We start from the raw sequence: 21629 nt of genomic DNA on the forward strand, positions 1-21629 counted from the left end.
TATGGTCGTCCCACTGAGAAGACTTAATAAACTCTCTGCAGCCTGAAGCAGGGGAGTGTTTAGCAGGCATGCTGGCATTTGAGAAGATCATTCTACCATTCTATCAAGGATTTGTTCAATACATATTTCAGGAGTATGTGTGTCTAGATTCTTCACCAGTCAATACTGCAGATTGTGTGCACTTTGGTGAAATGAACGTTTAAAAGAAAGAATTCAAGATATATATAGAGAATGTCTTATGAATGGGCCGCCAATTTAAACCTCATTAATTGCATTCAAGATGAAGTGCGGGCAGGCTCATCTTATAAATTACAGTGGGCTTCAGGAAGCTCCTCAGGGGATACTTAGTGCTCTGTTTTCCACACTTAATAGACTGTAATTTAGTATATAAACTAGATCAAAAGCAGCAACTGCACAGTCATATTTAGCCCTGCTTTCATGTGGTTATGATGTAGATTAGAGACAGGGTTACAAAACAGGGCAGTATGCTTGAATGACTCATGCGAAAGATCTATTTCACAAACAGAAAATAAACTTGAAAAAGACAAAGACAATCTGTCACATAATCACTGCCAAGTTGTATAAATATGAAATGCTGTCTTGATGAATAAAAACAAATGTGTGCTTTGTAGATTAAATGTCAGCCAAGCAAATTAATAGTATATTTGTGATCTGTCGCTCTCAAGCACATAATGTAAATCTTCCAGTTAGTGTAAACAAATCACTATTGCTCAACATACTGTAATGAGTCAGTTAACATTACCTTGAGATTATCCTGGTTGATTATGGTGTGCTCTCCCTCATAGGAAATGATGACCTCATTGGTTATCACCTCAGGCTCAGAGAGGTAACCTTGCTTGAATATTTTAATCCTGAATGTGCCTTCTTCAGAATGTCCTCTTGCTTGCACGGCGAAGCTGAAGGAGTCCTTGGATCTAAGACTTTCATAACTGTGCTCATAAGAGACAACGCCTTTTTTCAAGTCCTCCTGGGTGAACTCTGCAGCCTCAATCCCACTCACAATAATCCTGCCGTCGTTGGGTGGCGATGTGACCTCGAACTTGATCTCACTGTCGTCTCTGATGTCCATGTTAGAGTCAGCGCTCAACAGGGTGGTGTTAAGGGTCTTAGTGCTTCCATGGTCGATGACAATGATTGTGTTGTTTACTACTCGGAGGTAGGGCTCACCTGCCTGGATCTCAAGCAGCGCGGTGGTCTTGTGGAAGCCATCTGACACCTGCAGGGAGAATCGCTCCCGGTCTGCTCCGTGGTGAATGAAGAGGATGTTCTTATCTCGCAGGTCGGCTTGTGTGAAACGGAACAGGGGCTGTGAGGGATTAGATGTTGAGACGATGTTGCCTGAGAGTATTCCCTCACGAGCGTAGACAATTTGGGTGTCATTAAAATCTGAGTCGTCATCTTTAAATTGAATGACATCAGTTGTTAGCAAACGCTGACCGTGGCGGACTATATTGAATACTTTGTCCACAACCCTCACAGGAGCATGCTCATTCTTGGATTGGATGGATATTCTGAAAACTCCACGCGCTGCTTCCTCATTGTCATTTTCCGCTCCTTGATCAAATGCTGAAAAATAGAACTCATCACTGCTTGACTTAGAGCCATCATGCTTGTAAATAAGCCTTTCAAACTGGAGGTCTTCGTTGCTGAATACTCTTATCGCCCCCTCAAATCTAGTTTGGCCGGATGGGGAGTCCCTAATCAGTCGCCCATACTTTGGCCCCTGTGTGACGCGGTACATAAAATCTGTAGAACCTGGAGAATGTATCCAAAGATAGTTTTTGTTCAGAGTATTCTCACCGCCCTGCACGACAACCAGCTCCTCAATAGTCAAAACAGGAGCATCGGCATTGGCGAGGATGGTAATTGGAAAGGTGTATAGAGGGGAGTACTGATCATCAGCAAGGACTCTGAACTGGAACTGGTCTGTATTATCCACAGTTCTTTGCACACGCACACTGTAGCTGATAGTACTGTCCAAAATGTCCTTCTGTGTGAAGATGTCCCCCTCATTCAACTCTCTGTCTGACAAATGGAGACTACCGAGTGTTGGAGGCTTGACAAGGATGTATTTTACAGTTTGTGGATCTGGGTTTTTCCCTCTTACTTCGGCTTGAAGCTCTGTGAGTCCGATTGTTTGCTCTTCACCGGACTCTATCTCTAATGGAACCAAGGTAGAAACTCTCACTTGTGCAGGGACAATCTTGACCAAGAAGGTGTGGTTCCAGAGGGAGAACTGCCCCAGGTGGACGTTGAATTGAATCCGATCAGTTACAATATCTTCCTGGTCAGTCGAGTCTGTGCTGACATATCTAAGGCGGTCTTGATCCAGATCAAATTGATGGAAAGTTGTAACCTGCTTGTACATTCCATCACTTGTCCTGATCTGTAGTTCTCCAAATATTAAAGGTTGTGTAATGTTATACATAATATCTCCATTACGAGGATGAGCGATGACAGCCAGATTTTGAACACCAATGGAGGCGTTGCTTCCTTGAGCCAAGAGAAGGCCAGTGTTGGTGACAATAGTCATATGTGGCTGTGTCACAGATAACGTAAAAGTAGTTGAATGGCTTACTGACTGTCCATCAGACACCTCCAAGGTAATTCCAGTAGCTCTACCCCCTCTATGTATAAAATAGATATTTCCATCTTTTAATTCCCTGCAAGTGAACTCTGAAATGCTCCTTCCTGGCTGCTGACCGTTTTCTAAGTAACCAACTTCCATGGAAGGCTCTGGGGTCACAGTTACTACTAATTCATCACAGCGGGTGTCAGAATCTGTGATTTTAATAAGGCCGGGACTTAAACGAGTTCTGCCGTTTTCTGTGATGGCGATTTCTCCTCCACCAAGTTGCGGTATATCGTTGACGGGAAGAATTTCAACAGGGAGGACATACTCCTGAGGAGTCTTTAAACATTTTGGAAGGTAGCTGTTACTTTCAGCAACCACCTGCAGCTGGACTTGATCTGCATGCCTTTCATTTCCATCATGCATATATTTAATTTTCCTATTGATGACATCGAGAAGAGTGAACTTTTGTGTGCGTCTTGTATTAGTGTTTATGTCAAGCAAGCCATACCAGGGATCATTCTGGATAGTAAAGATTATCTGAGATTGACGCATTCCTGCAGCACTGAGGTCAAATGTAGGACTTAGGTTGTCGATAAAAAGTAAAGCTTCCCCACCTTCGGGCACAAACAATGGGGTGACATCAAGAAGTTTTGTGACATTTTTGAATATCTCTGGCGTGTCATCTGTTGGGTAGCAATGCTGGTCGTTGATGTCCATATCAACATATCGGATGCGAACAGGTGGAGAAGTTGTAGTTGCGTCTGTGTCATAGTAACTTGAGTAGTCATATTCCTCTCCTTCACATTTAACATGAACATCTTTGGTCACCAAAGCATCCTGGAGGCTTCGATCTTTCTGATTTACTTTGATTTCTCCCAAACAACCAATGAAGGATTCTGCTGTCATTTCCTCTTCTGCACGATTTAAGGACCCGCTCTCACGAAAGACGTCCTTCATTTTCCCCTGTATGCCTCCTAGATACAAGTTTCCAACCAATTCCAATTTTTGTGATGAGTCAAGAGGAAGGGAGGAAGACTGGCTATCTATATTCAGGACAAAAGAGTCCTGACTGACTTGAACCTTAACTCTATGCCACTGATCATCATCCAGCCGCACCTGGGTATTCTCCAGTACCTCCAAGCCACTGCCGAGGTCCAGCATGCCTTTGAGATAGCCTTTCACAACACCAACAGCAATAAAGTCTGACTCTCGGCCAGGGTGGAAAACAAGTAACGCATCCTCAATGGTGGTTTTCATTAGGATTTCTAAGACCCTTGGAGTACCACTAGCCCCGCTCCAGGTAGGAAAGGACACAAAGGAATCAGGGGTGCTGAAACTAGTTGCCTCCCCATCACCAGCCTCAAACTCACTGCTGCAGGATTCCTTTGTGTCATGGCATTGTTTAAACGCTGAGCTGAGAATATCAAACTGGTGGGACTCAAATTTGACTTGAGTCATGCAGCCGCGGAAAGGAGGAATGGCATTGCTGAGGTAGGGAGCATCCAGGTCTCCGGTTCCTCCAAGCCAAACGCCCATGTCGATATTGAGCTGTTCGCCGTCGTCATCTACAGGAACATATGTTGGGAAGAGCTCATCAATTGTCATGGTGAGTTTGCCATCGAGCAGTGTGAGGGAGATTTTGTGGTCCAGAAGGTTGTTCAGCTGCACTCCTTGGGACGAGGACAGTGTCACCTCACCAGCCCCCATGTTCATCCGTGCCTGAGGAAAAGCAACAACATTGAGTGTATTATATTAAACTTACAATACATTTCAGGTTTTGTGCATGCAAATTGGGGTACGTTATTGGTGAGTAATTATTCATTATCTAACAAATTGGCAGCACATGGATGCCTTCCCTAAAATGGATGTACACTACAAGTGTGTTCAGTCCTGTCATTATTTACTCTATGAGAAACTCTCTTGAATGCGCAAATAGCAACCCAAATGTCCTCATCAAAACACTTGAATTTAAGCTTTATTTTATTGCTATGTTAACGTTTACGATAAAGGCAGTGTATCTACAATGCCCCCCAATTCCTCAGATATGCTCACAGTGTTGACTCAGCTACATTTTAAAAATGAACTATCTGTAAGAAGATTCACTGATAACATCAGAGATCTGCGTTTTCCTTAAATAAAGTTAAATGACATAATTCTTACACATGCAAGACAGATAAGGCTATTCAATTCTTATAAGACTATTTGCTCAGTGCATCTCATATCACTCTGAGTAACAGAATGAAGAAAACACGAAACGTAATATTTCCTTTTATTACACATTAATAGATTTCTGAGATTTCACCTCATGAAATTGCAGAGCTACTGTGCTTTCTGGGGGAAATCAATATAAATCTCTGTGATAGCACACCTGATGCTAATTCTGCTGCTTTTCACTGCTGTCAAACAAGTAATTATAGATGTAAAATGTCATGTTTGTTTTCAGAATGGCACCTATGAAATGTGTTGTAGTGTTGAAGCTGAATGTCTCTCACACTGTTTGCAATTTATCGTACAGCTTTGAAATGCATTAAAAATGTGTTTTGCAGCTTAGATGCCCAAAAGTGAGTAACTTCATACGTGATGACTTGGATATTATTGTAGTGAATGAATTGATAGGTTAATAGCCAACTGAAATTGCATTTTTATGTTTATTTATTATTATTATCATATTGATTTGTATTGAACATTTTTACTGCTTTATATAATGCATCACCAAAACAACACAGAACAAGATGCTATATTCCTCTTGCACTGGTAAATGCATAATAATGAATTATAATGATGATGGTTTGCTTTGACATTCATGAATTTACTTACATATTTAGCCAAAATGTAATGTAATACATCTGTATGCAAACTAACACTGTATGTGTTTTTTAACCTATTACATAAGTAATACTAATTTAATTCCTCATACTTGCTTCTCCCGGGGGAAAAAGTAGACAGCAAAATGATTCACCTTTTGTTTTTAGAATCAAAAAAAAATCTGAGGCCATCAAACTATTTCTTTCAAGTGATATAGGTTTTGGAAGGAGTTGTTTTAGCCGCTGTTGGTTTACCTCTAATTAACAAATTCAGTGATTATATTTTAGCTTCTATTTCATTTTCATTTAAGTCCTTTACAAAGTGATGCAACCATGCTCATACAAGTTTCCAGATTTATTGTCATTTTTTTCTTTCTTTGGGACAGTGTCTATAAATATTATGGCCTCCGCCCCAGTTTGATAAGCATTTACCTGTACTTTCCCGTTTTGGAGCTCAAGAAACAGGTAATCCTCCATTCCTGCAGCCAGAAACAGCAGCCCACTTCGTCGACTCGTCTTGATCTGTAGTGACAGGTGGAAGGTGGAGACATCTTGGAAGGCTTGTAAACTGCAGTGGCTGTCCCCAAAGTAGGATTCTGCGAAGAGTGAAAATAGAATATAAAGATAAGAAAGAGGCATCTTGTCGGCTTAGAAGTCAAAAGTGCTGCATATCTGCAGCAATTTAGTGATTTTAATTGTATGTCACCCCACACACATATTCTCTTTAACTGTGAGCTTTTTAATAGAGACAATAATGACACTTTTGTCGTTTGCCATTTCAAAATAAGTCTAATCTCACAATTTGCATTCTCGACACTGTGGCAACATGTATCACTACATTGGGATAACATAAAGATAACATGCATGAGACAATATATACCCATCCTGTACTGCTGGATGGCAACTCTGTGAATTCTAATGTGGAGGTTTGGAGAAACTAATTACTGTATATGAGCATTTTCCTGAGTGTCACGTTACAGTGCAACTTGCTCAGGACTGATTTCTATATTATCAGGTGCCCTCCAGGTGCTCCTGGATGAAGAGGAGCTCCTCTGGCCTCAAAGGGATTCACTCACTGAGACATCAGTCATTACCCCTGCGGAGGTTTTCCGGGCATATAGAGACTTGGGGCGCAGGATTTCCCAGGCTTGAGCTGTCTCGTTTCCAATGATATGCTAATTCAGCCACCTGCATCGGACTGTGCTCTCCGAGGCCCTCGACAAAATGTAAACCACGAAGGAAGTCAATTATTTCCCAGTGCACATGCTCTGAAATTAAACTGGACCACCTCCAAGACCCCATTTCCTCAGCATTGGGTTTCCATGGCCCTAGCCAAGAGATATAGGAAAGGGGCTTTCCATTAGCCACCCACTCGCCCTCACAAGGGACAAGACACAGAAACTCATTGGAACACAGCGAAGAAGGCAGTCTTCGGATCACAAAATGCTAATGCTTTGGAATAGTAAAGCAGAGACATTGCTGTGTCAAAGTTACAACATTCCTATGAGATCATGTGGACCAAAATACTCCTTCAAAATCAACAGTATAGCATCCAGTAGCCTAGCAGGGTGGTGGGCTTAATGCCATGCAGCAAAAAATCTCCCAGAATAACTTCTCAGACATGACTGAGTCAGAGAAAATAAGGCACCAAACATTCCCATTCATAGCTATACATGGAAAAGGTATTTCCTCAAGATTCGCCAGTGTCCGCTTGGGAACAAATGCGTGTATGTGTGTGCCTTTAAAGGGCAGCTTGTGTCTGTGATGCATCTACATTAATGCCACGCTGCCGACCTCAAAGCACCGAAGGGTACATTTGTTCTTTGGTTTCTCTTCTTGTAAATTAACCCCTCCAGATCTGCAACAAACACATGAAATGTGAACAAAGACAATCATTTTGATGTCAGCGAGGACGAAAGCGAGCTTTTATCATGGTGCCCATGCTTTTTGTGATTTCACTAAGAGGCATTTGCTTTTGCTTCCAAGGCTGCTCTGTCATGAACAAAGACAGTGATGAACGGTCTCAGCGCCCGGCCAGATACACAGACATTTGATTACACTGCTGCACAGCACCGGTCTCCTGTGGCCAAAGTCACACCACGCTGGTGGCTCTTAGAAATAAATATCACAGGAAATAGTTTTTGACATTATCACATTTTGCATTTCGCAAACCATATAGCGTGAATTCTAACAAATTAACTTAAATACATTGGAAAACACTATTAAAACTAGAGCCATGAGATGTTTCCTGGTAATTCAAAACGAGAATTGAGATGAACATGCAAATATCATTTGTATTACTGAATCAAATGGAATTATCACAGTCACACATCATTCACTTTCAAAATGTCACTTTTCGGAGGCTATTGTCATTAGCTGTTACTGACTGTGCTCCAGGCTATTATGGTACTGTTCAGAGAGTTTCGAGTAAGGCTAAAGTATTCCAAATGAAAGACTAGTGCTAATTGCACAGGAGCCTTCAGGCTGAAACTGAAAAATGGGGGAACAGAATCTTTTCTTACAGGCAATTGCATTAACAAAGAAAATCGCAATGAGCTCCATGGTTCTTAAACCCGAGCTTTTGTTGGATTGTTCACTGAGCATGGGGATAAAAAGCTGAAGGAGAGAGCGATGCCAAGACAATTCTGCCTCGGGATTTTCTGGTTCAAATTCAGCTCGCTGCCGTTGCCTTCAGGAAAAAGGAGCACGTTTTCTAATGACACACACAATAGCTTTACTCTCTGCAGTGTACCTGGACCTGGAATTCATTAGTTCCCCATCTAAGCTGTATAAAGCTCTGCATAGAACAGGCTTCATGTGGGGAAAGCACATTTTAAATATCTGTTAAAAATCTATCTTTTTCTGCCTTGACCCCTAAAAGTTACTCATACCTACAGGATGAAGGAAAAACATTATCATGAAGGGCTTTTGAGAATGTGCATCACACGGCTCCTGTTGTCTCCCCTGCAACATAACACTCAGCTATATTGTCCATCTTTCAGGGGCTGGGTGTAGATGGGACCTAGCCGAGGTGATTCCGCTGACAAGGCATCATTATCTGTAAAGGATCATCCCTGCTCCCGAAAAGTGTAAGCTGGAGCTGTGAAGCTGCTGCGACACTTTGGTGTCAGTCTCTGTGTGGAGGTTTAACCACCAAAGAGGACAGTCTCTGATGCCCTTTAGCTACCACACCCCTCCTCACAACTACTTTATTGTGCGTCAAGCAGAATCCTGGTCTCAGGCCAATGCAGATGGCTATAATTTGATGACTGACTGCGCTTGTATTTATAATGCTCGAGGAAACCGAGTCTTCCTCTCTTTCACGAGCCCCTGAATGAATTACTTGTCTGTCTTTTCCCTTTCCTCCTCCTCGTCTCCATCCTCTTTTGGTCTCAATCTAGCAACACATGTCCGGAAAAAAAGCTACAGGGAAGAGAGACACGCTGACCACAAGTGCAGGAAGATTGGAGCCTTTGGGACGACTCTCCGTCCTGTGACTTTACTGTGCAGATGAGCCTTCGGGATGCTTTTGGTGCTCTGATTGTGTTGGTCACGAAAGAAAATACACAAATCCCAATCACAACATAGTGTGTAATTGACTAATGTTAGTGTGAACTGAAACAGAGTAACACACAATTCTACTTTATTATCAACACGATGCTCCACATTTGTTTAAAATACTATGATTTCCTTGTTTAAAATGCAGAAGTAAAGGATACCCAGTGTGTTTTCCCCGACTTCAATATTGCCATGGTAGCACTGCCTAGAATCCAAACAACCCACCTCCTTGTGTAACCCATGGTTAAACCATGGTTAGCTTCACTATAAATAGTGGTTATGTTGGTCACTTGTTTCCTTTGCTGGGCTGTGTCTGTTACAACAGGACATGCTGGCTTCTGGAGACAATTATGTGAAGGATAGGGTGTTGTTAACTGTATACATAATTGAAGAGCTTTTAAGGGTGTAATGGCATTTACAGTATGGTAACACGGCCATTACCGGCAATTGCATCACTCACAAGGGTCAATAGCATTTGTGCTTGTGATAAACATTAGATTTCCAGTTAAGTCCCCAGATATCAGAACATACAGCTGTACATCAGAAATCTACTAATGCTGGATCAATTCAGAAAATAGAGCAATCATTTTCATAATTGATGTATATATTTGTGAAGGACTATTTCTTGGACAAAATAATATTTGTTTGATATGGTTTTTCCACGTTAAAAGTAAATGTAAAAAAAAAACGGCACCGAAAGGAAAATGAGGATCTGGCCTCGCCCCGCCCACCAGCGCTGATAGGTTGACCGAGCAGAGCAGTGCGCATCAAGGGGGCGACACGGAGCTCCACAACTTTCAGCATTTAGTCTATTTTTTACAAAATTGGTGACTAGCTGTCGTGCAGTTAGCATCTGTAATTTGTTTGCAGTTAGTTAGCTTGTTAGCTTCTAATTGTCAGTGGCTGGCAGCGTCAGTGGTTGTGAATCATATAATAATATCTAGTGGGATTTTTTGGTAGTGGGAAGAAGCTCCAGGCAATGGTTTACATCCCAGAAAAAATCCAACAACCTGGAAAAAAAACCTACCACTGAACATAATCCCTACAGCAATTATGTAATTAGCAAAGCAAATGCATGGTGTCTATCTAGGTAACAGAGTTGCCAGAGCATTCCTGTGGACGTGAGCTTCCATAGGTTAGTGTTTCAAAATGTTCAGTTATAATTGGAAAAAACACTTAATGATGAACAATTGCCACTTCAGTTTTTGTTTGGTAACCTGTGTGTTGATTCAGATGAATGCAACAACATCAAATGATATTCCCAACACTGATCACAGCACATAGCTGCTCTTTAAAGGAAGTGACCGTGTTGGTGCAACGTGTTTACAGACCTGACTCTGAATACAGCAGTCTGTATAAAAAAAATACTGCTAACTCCAGCACTGTTAAACAGCAGAGAGCAGAGCCACAACTCTACATACCTTGACAGCGCTGCTTTATAAGGACCCCCTCCCCCCTCTGCCCCTTCCCCGCTGACTTTTTCAGAAATCACTAGGGACACACTTTTACAAGCTTTTATAGAGCCATTTCTCAGGCCAGACTATGTCGGTGTGAAAGCAAACACAACATCACGTTGGTCCTCTTTCAAATCCCCACCTACATCTGCATCCCTCTGAGACACTCCAACGCTGACCAGAGTGAGGAGGTACAATACAATAAAAAACACAGGCTTGTGGAGCCTCAGCGGGTGGCCTCCCTGGCAATGATTTTTCAGGCTCCTTCTTTGTAAAACGTACACTTACACAACAGAAAAGGGGGTGGCGGCAGCAACGAAAAATTATGACCTTTCCCCGTGAAAGGAGAATGGCAGTGTAATGTAATTTCAGTTTAGGAAAATGGACCTGTGAGAAAAAAAGGGAGGGAAAGCGTGGAAAGGATGTGAAAGACTCAGTGTTGTCTGAGTTTGTGCTGTTAATTTGAGAGGGGATCTGAAAGGCCGGGTTTCTATACACAATGAATAGGGAAAAGTCCACTTTCTTTGGAAAGAGACAGAAAAAAGGAAAGGGACATTTTATCTCTGTAGCAAACTTGTTTTGTCGAGGACGACAGACTTTCACTGGATTGAGATGAGATTGAGAACAGGAAATCAGAGACGTGGAAGGTTATATAGAGGAGAAGTAGCGACAGAACACACGGCATCCAAACAAATCACTGGAGATCATTGTTTAAAACTTCAGAAACTTGCCATGAACTCTACTCTTTGGCCTGCACACTCTCTTGCAATGCTGCCAGTGAAAACATTTCCATCAAATGTTGGCTGCATTTCAGTTTCATGTTAACATTGCCATACCGTATTTCAAGGCGACAGCGGACAAAGAAATAGTGTGCTGCTTCAAAACTACACAATGGGACATTCTCAAATTTTCGAGCCAGGCTTCAGCTACAAGGTAAACATCTTTCCTGAAACCCAATGTTCCAGCCGAATAAGGCGTGCAACCAATTCACAGTTTGTTGGCTCATCGCACTCAACTAAAGGACTCGTTGGTCATAATGACTTTGGGCTCATGATCTCACTCACCTCACAACATTGTAACACAAACACAGCAGTGAACAGAAGCATTGTGGTGACTCAGGGCACTGCTGTAGTTTATGACTTTCTAATACAAAGCGCGCCTCTGTCGGCCCAGCCGAGCTACGGAAGCCATCAACTGCCAAGGCCCCAGTGGGTGGGTCCTGTTAAAATAACCCCCCTGTGACATCAGAGGATTGACCCCCCCCCACCCTCTTCATACTATTTCAACCTATATTCCTCCTCACACCAACTCTGCCCCCCCACAGCCGTTAACACACACGCTTTCTTTTGCCAGTTTCTCATTCACTGCAAGGGAACGTTCTAGCAAATGATTGTTTATACATTGACTTTATCTGTTTCCCCTCATTTTGAACAAGGCTGTTTATAGTTTGAGCTGAGGGACATTTTAACACACCGGTAATGAATTCCAGTGTGAAATCTCACCATGATAAAAGTGTGTCAAGGGAGAGGACAGGAAGGACGAAAGCAGTGCCAAATAGTGATGGAAATCCCGTATAGACTATTAAACTTAAGACTTATACAATGATACATTTCTCATCTTGCGGAATACAAAGTGTCCTGTACTTCTGTACTTTTACACCTGACTTATCCTCATAAATTTAATTAAAGGTCAATAAGGAATTATCATTACCCTACAGTACTTTATTTTAAAACTGAGAGCACTTCATGCAACGCACGGCTGCGCTGGCTTTGTTCCACAGCAGTGACGGTCCAAGTTAATTGCAGGAGGAAATTAGACAGCATTTAAGTAGAGCCACTTAAGGTTCTAATATTTACAATGTCAACACAAAATGGACGAGCACAGAGGTTCTGTGTCCCGTTGCTACATCTACTGATTAGGACCGATAATTAAACAAAACAATGTTAATGTTGGTTGTTTTAGGCCTCCGTTCTGAAGCCCTCATCTTCCTATATGATGTATCTTGGTTTAGGTGCTTATATCGCAGGCATGGTTAAAAGGAATTGTAGGACTTTTTGTAATGTTTTGACACTTTTTGCATGGCATTAGCATGTAACTAAATACAGTAAGTTAGCTATCCAAGCTATAAGTTGTCAAAGATGAGTCCAATATGTCTGACTTTATTGTGTTATTCTTGACATTATGTAGTGGTTTGTTGCACTTATTGTATTCATATTAGTTTGTTTCTGCACTGTACTTGCTCTGGTTTATGCTCTTAGATGCTTGTGTAAACGAGGAGATGCACTTATGATTTCTGGTGACTAGTAGTTCTCTTGAATAGCTGTTGAATACACATATTGTAAGTCGCTTTGGAAAAAAGCGTCTGCTAAATCCCTGTAATTGAATGTAAATGTGTGACCTGTTGATGTATATGAGAACTGGATACAGTGTTGGAGACGGGGCATCGTTCATTCAAATGAAAGTTGCCCAGTGGTGCATACAATTATTAGTACCCGGATCTTCCGCATCTATGGGGCACATAGAGCAAGTGCAGAAACCTTTCCTTTAATCCCGCCTCACAACTGCACGGCCCTCTCACATGCACGGCAGTTCACTATGCCTAAGGAAATGAATGGATTTGGCAATTAGGAGATTTTACAACTTTTAGGATTTAAAGTGCTGTTTAAGTGTTCGTACTGGGAAATTGATTTACCTCAAAATAGAATACAATTTAAATATCTGTTGAGTTAGAGATGTCTCTTTTACCAATGTAAGTCTACGATAAAAAGTCATGTGCCGAAACATGGAAGTTGTAATTCCACGGTTTGGCCACTACAATGAAATTGGCTTGAAAATCCGGCGCTCTTCCTGGAGGCTTGGGCTGCAGCTAAAGTGCGTCATATATTGCATATTAAATTACTCTTTTGTTTGAAGTTTTATTGTTTATTTTCAGCCATTACAAAAAACAGGCCATCAAAAAAAGATACTTTTTCGCTAACTCTTGGTGGCAAAAATCATTAAAAGCATTGAAGATAGCGCAAATATGTAATAGTAAACAGACTTTCAGTGGAGTATTCCTTTACTCTTAAATATGAGGTCTTCCAGCCTTAACATGAGCAGTAACACATTCTTTATCTTGCCTGTGTCGTGACTCAAACGCCCTTCTACATTTTACGGTACTTCACTTAATGTCAGCATAATGCACTTTTGAGGTTTTGTGTGGGTTTAATAAATGTTTCCATCATACACACGACCGGTTCACTGTTGCATACTGTTGAGAGCGTCTGAGGCGTGATTTAAACTGTCAAAAGTATGAATGAGCAGAGAGCACTTGACAGCACTATGGTTTGGTCTCGTAATTACCCACCATCACTCTTTTTCAGGGGTATTGAAAAGGTATGTTTGCATGTTTGCTCTGAGCATGATTTTCTCAAGGTCTGCCTCATTCACCGTTGGCAGTCATTTTAAGCATATCAATAGCTCCATTCAGCTGTTGAGTAAGAGTGCAGGCGTCAGTCACTCCACTACTAATTATCAGCATGACATTGGCTTTTCAGTGGGCTGGAAAACACTTTGCCAAGTAGCATCTCAGTGTCATAAATCTTTCCCCTTAAACATCAACACTGGGGAAAAAATGTAGGACCTGGACCCCCGGGAAACTTTGCTCAGCTGGGATCCGGTGCCGGGGAAGACTTGATAGTAATGGGGTTTACAGTGGGATCGGCTGCTGATGGAGGTCCCAAATACTTCCTAGACAGATTTCATAAATCAACCATTTTGTACCATTTTGTATTTGCCATATGTCAAAATTGCTCCAAGAGATTCTATGTAGATCTTGATACTTGTGCTGGGTTTTAGTACAGCTGCTACAACAACAATTTTGAGGTACTTTATATTGAGAAATTCTGGATTCCTTGATCCAAATGTCAAATTGTCTTTGACCCGAAACAAACATTTCTCTCAATGGCCTAGTCAGTGTCTTACTTCTGGCACCTTTGCTCGGACCACACCCATCTTCAAACTTCTGTGGTAGGTCTCGCTACAGTAAGTGTCTCCAGGACCATGATGACACACAAACAAGGTGAAGACAATACCAGTGTTGCTGTCAAGGCTGACGATTAGAGTGTTTGGTACAGGTTTGGTCTAATAATAAGTAAAGTGTCTGAATCGAACTAAGCATTGAATTCACAGTTTTAGGACTTGACTGCTCTCCATACTCATCACTCTAGACCAAATTCTATGTTAAATTCATTTTCAAATTCTGCGCAAAAAAACCATGATAAAACATCATGAACGCTTCATATTTCTAACCTCATTGAAACCAAACGTCTAGGAACCATTTGTCACATCAGTTCCAAGCGTCATAGCTGCTCACTTTTCCGTGACCAAATTTGATAGTGAGGCCTTTCTGTAAATGAGGCCCTCAGTCCTCCGCGTGCATCAAGAACGGAAACTGTGATACAGAAGCTGCAGTGAAGGGGCCCCCCAAAACCCATATCCGGCTTTAACCTGGGTCTGTAAAGTCAGTGTGTGTTTGAGATCAGAGTGTCACATTAGCCCCATAATGAGAACCAGCTGAAGGCACACACACCGCCAGACTGCCCCTCTCCGGCTCAGACTGCTCCCCCCCCCCATCCTTCTTCCCAACCACCTCACTCCTTCCCCCCTGAACCCTGGAGACACCTCTGTCTCGCTTAACTCTGAACTGAATTCAGGTCCAGATAAATGCTTTATCCAGATGTCTGCTCTCAAAACCTTCCATCAGCCGGCGTTACTCTAAACTATTCCAAGGTACACACCCAAAGACAGAAGTACATCGTGCAAACATAAACACTCAGCCATGCACATATTAGTGGCCATGAACACACACTCTCTCCACTATGAGTTAGACATCTCACAACCTGGCAGTCGCTCCTTCACAGGCCTGCTGGCTGAGTCAGCCCACCGTCTCCCGCCGTTCGCATAACTGTTTTCCACCAGGCTACCGTTGGAGAGGCCCACCCTGCTCCACCCAGCCACTTTTCTCTCAACAGCACCACAACCTTTCTTTTGGCAGAAAAAAGTTGTGGTGTCCTACTCTCAATCTCCCTCTACCCGAGGAAACTGAATAGCCTATAATATGGAAAAGACCGGGAACACTGCAAAACAATTTTTACAGCACTCTAATGTTCCGGCTGCAACTTGTACATCCATTTAATTTTTCCACAATTTGCAGTTTGGTTTCATTATCGCAGTACTGACTTGAAGATGGATAGCTCTGATTTCAGTGGAAAATGGTGGTGGTTGGTACATGGAGGAACCCCTTTGGGGATTTGAATTTGAAACGGTCTTCTTTCTCTCTCCTCTGTACAATAAACAAATGTATATCTGAGCTGATAAAAGCAGCTGTGATTTGTAAAAATTCAAGAGACAAATCACAAGTGCTTTATTAACAATCTATTGAGCCTCATATTAGTTTTGAGAGAGACATTGTGGTATACTAGTCTAAAGACCTCAAACCAAAGAAATGAAAACAGTAATGGTTATTTGAAAAGGCTTTAAGTGGCACAAGTGTGGATTTGGTCCAGTGTGAAAAGGTCTACCTTGATTGTTTAAGCTTTCTGTGAACAGTAAATTCACTGAGCGTGAATTACTTTTTCCAGGAACGCCCTGCTCCCCGCAGTTACATACATACACACACCTGGAATCCAACAATGCAACGGGAGGTAAGTCCTTGCTCAAGAGCTCCTAAGCAGTGGTAATTCGACGAAGGAACAAACACTGCTCTTTGCCGTCTCTCTACCAGATTTGTTCAGTTCGGGGATCAAACAACAAACTTCAAGTCAATTTTCTCAATCCAAAAAAGAATTGTGTCATCTGCTTTGTGAGGTCATCCCTGCCTACACATGGAATATGAGGCCTCAACATAGAATCCACATTTAATGTAAACACCGGTCTTGTTGGGCCTAAACACTCATGCCACATCTGTGGTAATGGTTTAAAACATGTGGTGACAAAATTGCCCAAAAGGGGAAAGAAACTCTGCGTTCCTGCCAAATCATTCACTGACTGCAGCCACTCTGCACACCGCAGTGGGCCTGGAGGGACGTCGTGGCAACATGCATCCTCAAACACAGGCCACTGTTTACGGTATAACTCACGCCCTTTGGCATCGGTGCTGTGCACAGATGTACACAACAGCGGAAGTCCAACGGTGTAATCTCTGAATGCTGCACCGTCCTTCACCTTGCTGGTAAAAACTGTTTCTCTACAGCCGTCTGTCATAGTTTTCAAAATGAAGGCTTTGCAGTTGCTGATGGCTGTTTTCACAATGTCGACTGAATTCTGTTGAGCTGGACAAGACGGACACTTTTTCTCAAGATCTAAATACCTCCAATATGGCTGCCAGACATTACTTCACCTGGAAGCACTATATTCACTTATAGTTTGCAACATTTGAGACAGAATCATCCATCTTGGCCACTATAGTCCAGGATAAAAGCAGGGTGCGGAAGTTCTACTTTGGCTGCAGCTGCTGCATCCTCCCTACAATCCAAAGGGGTTATGTGAGACAGGAAGGTGCAGATACGAGGTTTTGTGGTTGTGTACAAAGTGATCGTAGGTCCACCGTTGCTACTGACAGAACAGTCATTATTTGCACGACCCGCAAAAGGTCACTCATCAGGAAAATGTGAAAAGAGATCGTCAAATGCATTGGAATGAACAACCAATGCTGTCTTTATTTTTCACGTGAAGACTCATTGGTGGATTTGTGTGAAAGTCCTCAGAGAAAGGGTTACTTGTGACAAGGGTCATGAGTCAGAATTGAAGACACAGTGCCACGAGTTAATGCGCATCATGGCTTGCCAAACCCCAGGGATGCCTCAAAGACAGAAAGCACAAAACAACATTGGAAACATTTAGAAAGACAAAATGTTCAGAGAGAGAGATATATGATTAAAAAGACCTTTGGAAGGATGCTTCTGGGGCTATAAAAAAGTACAAAGAGTGAGAGCTACATCAGACAGCCTTTTTTCCCTTTTTGCTGTTCCTGTACGTTGGCAGAAATCTTCTGTAGATAGACAGACAACGTCCTTATTACATCCAATTTGCATTTAGATGATAACAAGAGCAGGGAGTTTGAATGGGCTGTTGTTCCAACAACTTCTTTGTGTCTCCAACAGATGTAATTACGAGTAATGCACCTCATTGCCTCTGACTGATTACAGTGTTATTTCTTCATTTTATCTGAGAGAAGTTGTTAATCGTTTTTTGTAACCCCCAAATTTGCATGGCTGATTCAACTAAATGCTCATCACTGTGTTTGAAACGACCGTATGTGTTGCAGAAGACCGTGCTGAAGTAAAACTCCCTCCCATGCTGCGCCACCCACCTCGAGGATGACAGCGGATCAGTGCAGCCATTGTTGGAGGTTGACTGCTTCTCAGCGACGGAACTGATCTATGGAGGTGTGAGCCTTGAAAGTGAAACTATTGTACCGCAGTCGAAGATCTGTCTAGATTGCCAGAACACTGAATACAAGGATTAACCTGTGACAGCTGAATGTAGCCTTCAGGTACGCTCAGACAGCCCAATCGTCAGGAGAAAATGTTGCCATTGTGCGTTTCTGTGAACCACAACTGTGTTTAATGTGGTTGTTTTTGCATTCTGTCAGAAAAAGTGATGAGCGACAGCTATTGAAAGTTACGTGGTTGTAATGAAGAGGATATGACCAAAAGCAAGCATTGACTTTACGATTTTTACATAACGTTACGTAAAAGAAAGTCCGCTAAGGGCGTTGTTGTTTATGGCCAGTAGTTACATCGTTCTGTTCGGTACGTTATTTACTTAACACAAACCATAATGTTTTTTTATAACTTTAACCAAGTAGTTTGGTTGCCTAAACCTCACGCATCGTTTCACAACATTAACCACGTGGCATTGTCTACTCTGCGGCCACAGTGTGCGGATAACAGTTTGCAGTGTTTGGCGATGCTAACAGCAAACAGAACTATCAGCGCACACACTGCTGTACCTCGTAACCACTCAGCAGACAAGACAGCTCGGTGAGTTTACCGTTGCGTTTTGGCACGATTGTATTAAGTGTCTTCGTGAAGTGAATTATATGAGAACTTTGAGTCCATTGCCTGTATAATGTTACAGCACCACTGGTTTTTAAATTTGAATGAAGTCTGTTTGATGACGCTTTACAGCACCGCTTGTAATCATTCAATCACACAATACAGCAGTGGTTGTCCCAGACGCACCTGGTAGAGATGCACCTTTATAGTTTCATCTTTTTTTTACTGACCAATTCAGTATTAGATATCGATTTAACTTGGAAACATGGCTAGAAAAACAGGAACATGTGGAGAGTCCCTGCACTTAGGGGATGGGATGCTGACCATTAACAACTAGGTTAAAAAAGAAAAGGGGAAAAAAGAGAAAAAACTCCGCCCAATCCATTTCTCAACTGTCTCAAGGCATTTGTGTCTCAAGGCTGCTTCATCAATAAACTATCATGGCCTCCATTACCCGGTATATGTTGTAGTGCACATGTTCTTTAAACTTGTGTTGGAATGTATCTGACAATTCAAACTGCGTGCATCTTGCAAGCCTTTCATCCATCATCCGTTAAACAAATCTTTTATCTTGCCATGGTGCAATTACGTGTACTGATGAAAGTGCCACACATGGGTGAGTAATTTGATGGTATAAGACATGCCATAGGCACAGATGGCTTGCACAGATTTTGTGCATAATACCCGGATAGCTACACGTAGTTTTACATACAATGCTGACAGCCCCGCCGCTAGATTTAGATTCATGAACACATTTGTTCATCTCATTGAGACGCTAGATGGCTTTTTGCCCAATTTGTGTGGTGAATATTGACAAGGCTGTCAGATTCTGATGAATCCAGGGTTTGGAGGAGCGCGATGTTGAAACACAGTGTCAATCTGAGCGAGAGAGAGAGAGAGAGAGAGAGAGAGAGATCGTCAACAGGGGCGAGTGAAATGAGTGGAAGTGAGGAATGTGTTTTTTATTCAATGCCAGAGGCGAAAGCTCCACTGAGACAGTCACTGTCCTGACTGAAGACTAAAACAAAGCCCATGACTAAAATCAATGCTTGCCTTCACCAGACCCTGTAGCCAAAAACAGAACAGAACCAGAGGGAGGAAACGTTGACGTGGTGGAGAAAGAAATAACCACAAACCCCGGAGGGTTTAAGAGTCTATTCGTAAATCCAGGTATTGATTGTATGAAAGGTTTTACTTGCTAAATGTGAGTCAGTAATTCAAATCTGTCCACAACATTGCTTCTTAACTCTTATACATCTTACTTTTGAATAAAGCCTCGACGGCACTAACACTATTCAATACACCAAGAGCATCCTAACCAGTTAGCCCCTTTGTGTATTGTGGTTGAGGCAATAGTGAATCACTGTAGCATCCAGTCTGTCCTTAGTCCAAGACGTAGAGCTTTCCCAAGGGCATGTCAATCACGTCGAAGGTACAGGGTCTGTGTGTTTGTTCATTGGATTACATCCAAAGTGGTAGAAACGAGAAAACGACTCGTATTTTCGTTTTGTCCTCGCCACCATCTAGAGAATGGAGGATGACGGGCTTTTGGCAGGTAGCTAGAAACGCCAAAGCTGGGAGGCTGTGGGCACCTATGAGATGCATCTAACCCATGTAATGGCTGCCACAGAAAGTTTGCTGAGCCAGCTGTGGAGTCCCCAGTGAAAATCAATGGTAAATGTTTAAACAAAGTGTCCTCCATTTCGGACAGAAATAGACAAAAGCAGGCTCCTCATTTCTACCTGTCGACCATGTGTTTTGCCGGATGTAGTGACGGCTGCTGCTAGCAGATTTGAATCGCCGTCTCTCATTTGTTGGCTACATACATGACTTATGCGAAAAGCTATATGTCCTAATCAACAAAGTCTTAACGGTTGATGTATAAGTAAATAGCAGACTTGTTCTTCTATTGGAGAGTTAGCCCCAGGATTATTGCACATTATGATAAGGAACATAAAATATCATACATAGCAGCATACTAAGAACAGATTGTGTACCTTGTGTTTAAAATATGCAAATTAATTCCATCAAAGAGTCTAATTCTCTGCTCATTGTGAATGAGCGGAAGTATGTCATGATGGGTGCCATTACAGATAATGGTCCCTTCTGGAGCAAATGTTCTGTCCTTCACCTTGTTTCTTCTCCATTTCCCTCCTAATGTTTTATGAACATGTGCTTAACATGCTGCCATTCAGCCGACATTGGCTCCCTGACCGCATGTCTTGTTTTACAGTCTTGCAGGCTAATTACTGTACATACAGGATCGCCTTTTACCGGCAAGAAGTAGACTTTCACTTTCTGATGCAACATTTCATTTCATTTACGTTTTATATTTAAGTCTTCGATTTTTTGCACAACCGGCAGCTCAACAAATGGTCAAAAGGGGCGTTTTAAAGTTTAAGGTCTAACATGTATTCAGACATCGGTCAGCTGCACCAACTACTGTGTGATCGCTTCATATCAAAGGATGCCAAGGGCGACCAAAAATCTGTCTCTTTTTCTAGACAGACTGCTCACTGTTTTAGGAAGACTGTGTTTTGCTTTTAAGTTTCAATCACCGTGGCTGAATCTTTCATGGTCTTGAGATGCAGGAAATGAATGAGGACTCTTGCTTTGAGAGCCGATATATGTTTTTCACAAGATGTGATGGCCTTGCTATGTTTACGCCTTCTATTGTGTATCCAGATGTCAATTTTGACAGCTGCTGTTTCATTAAGATGATATCAGGATGTGCAGAGGGTGTGCTTTGAGGGTTATGTTGACTTGATTGACAGGTCTTCCAGGATTCAACAAAGAACAATTATGACTTGTTGTGACAAAAGCTTCAACTCATGACTCTAAGAAATACACAACATTGTGGTGAGTGGTAAAAAGGTGGGTGGTATCACATGACAAAGACAATAGTTCTATCACATCACCATCACTCAATTTTACTTCTGCAATTACTGCTGTTCCTCCCTGTTACAGTCCCACTTCAGTCACATTGGTTCAATAAGAAATTGATATTTTAATGTGCACTAACTTGCCTAATGTAGCCTTAAACAGTACAGAGATTTCACAGTGATTCACTTTAATCAATGTCTATTGATGGATGACATTTTCAACTTCTTCAGCTCATTCATAATCACAGTGTGTGTGTTGAGGACTATTACAGAATAAATGGTTGTTAAAAGGAACT

The 21629-nt window shown here is 42.1% G+C and overlaps 1 protein-coding gene across 1 annotated transcript in view; it reads right to left on the reverse strand.

Moving 5' to 3' along the window:
• cspg4 (chondroitin sulfate proteoglycan 4) overlaps positions 1–21629 on the reverse strand; it is a gene marked incomplete at its 5' end in the record, with an annotated part of 67002 nt that overhangs the window by 24103 nt on the left and 21270 nt on the right. Inside the window, 2 exons of the mRNA XM_079162447.1 lie at positions 764–4315; positions 5833–5996. Coding sequence (XP_079018573.1) covers positions 764–4315; positions 5833–5996 — 3716 coding nt within the window. The remainder of the gene's footprint in view (positions 1–763; positions 4316–5832; positions 5997–21629) is intronic.

Source organism: Pholis gunnellus (genome assembly GCF_910591455.1).
Source record: "Pholis gunnellus genome assembly, chromosome: 7".
Taxonomy (NCBI): domain Eukaryota; kingdom Metazoa; phylum Chordata; class Actinopteri; order Perciformes; family Pholidae; genus Pholis; species Pholis gunnellus.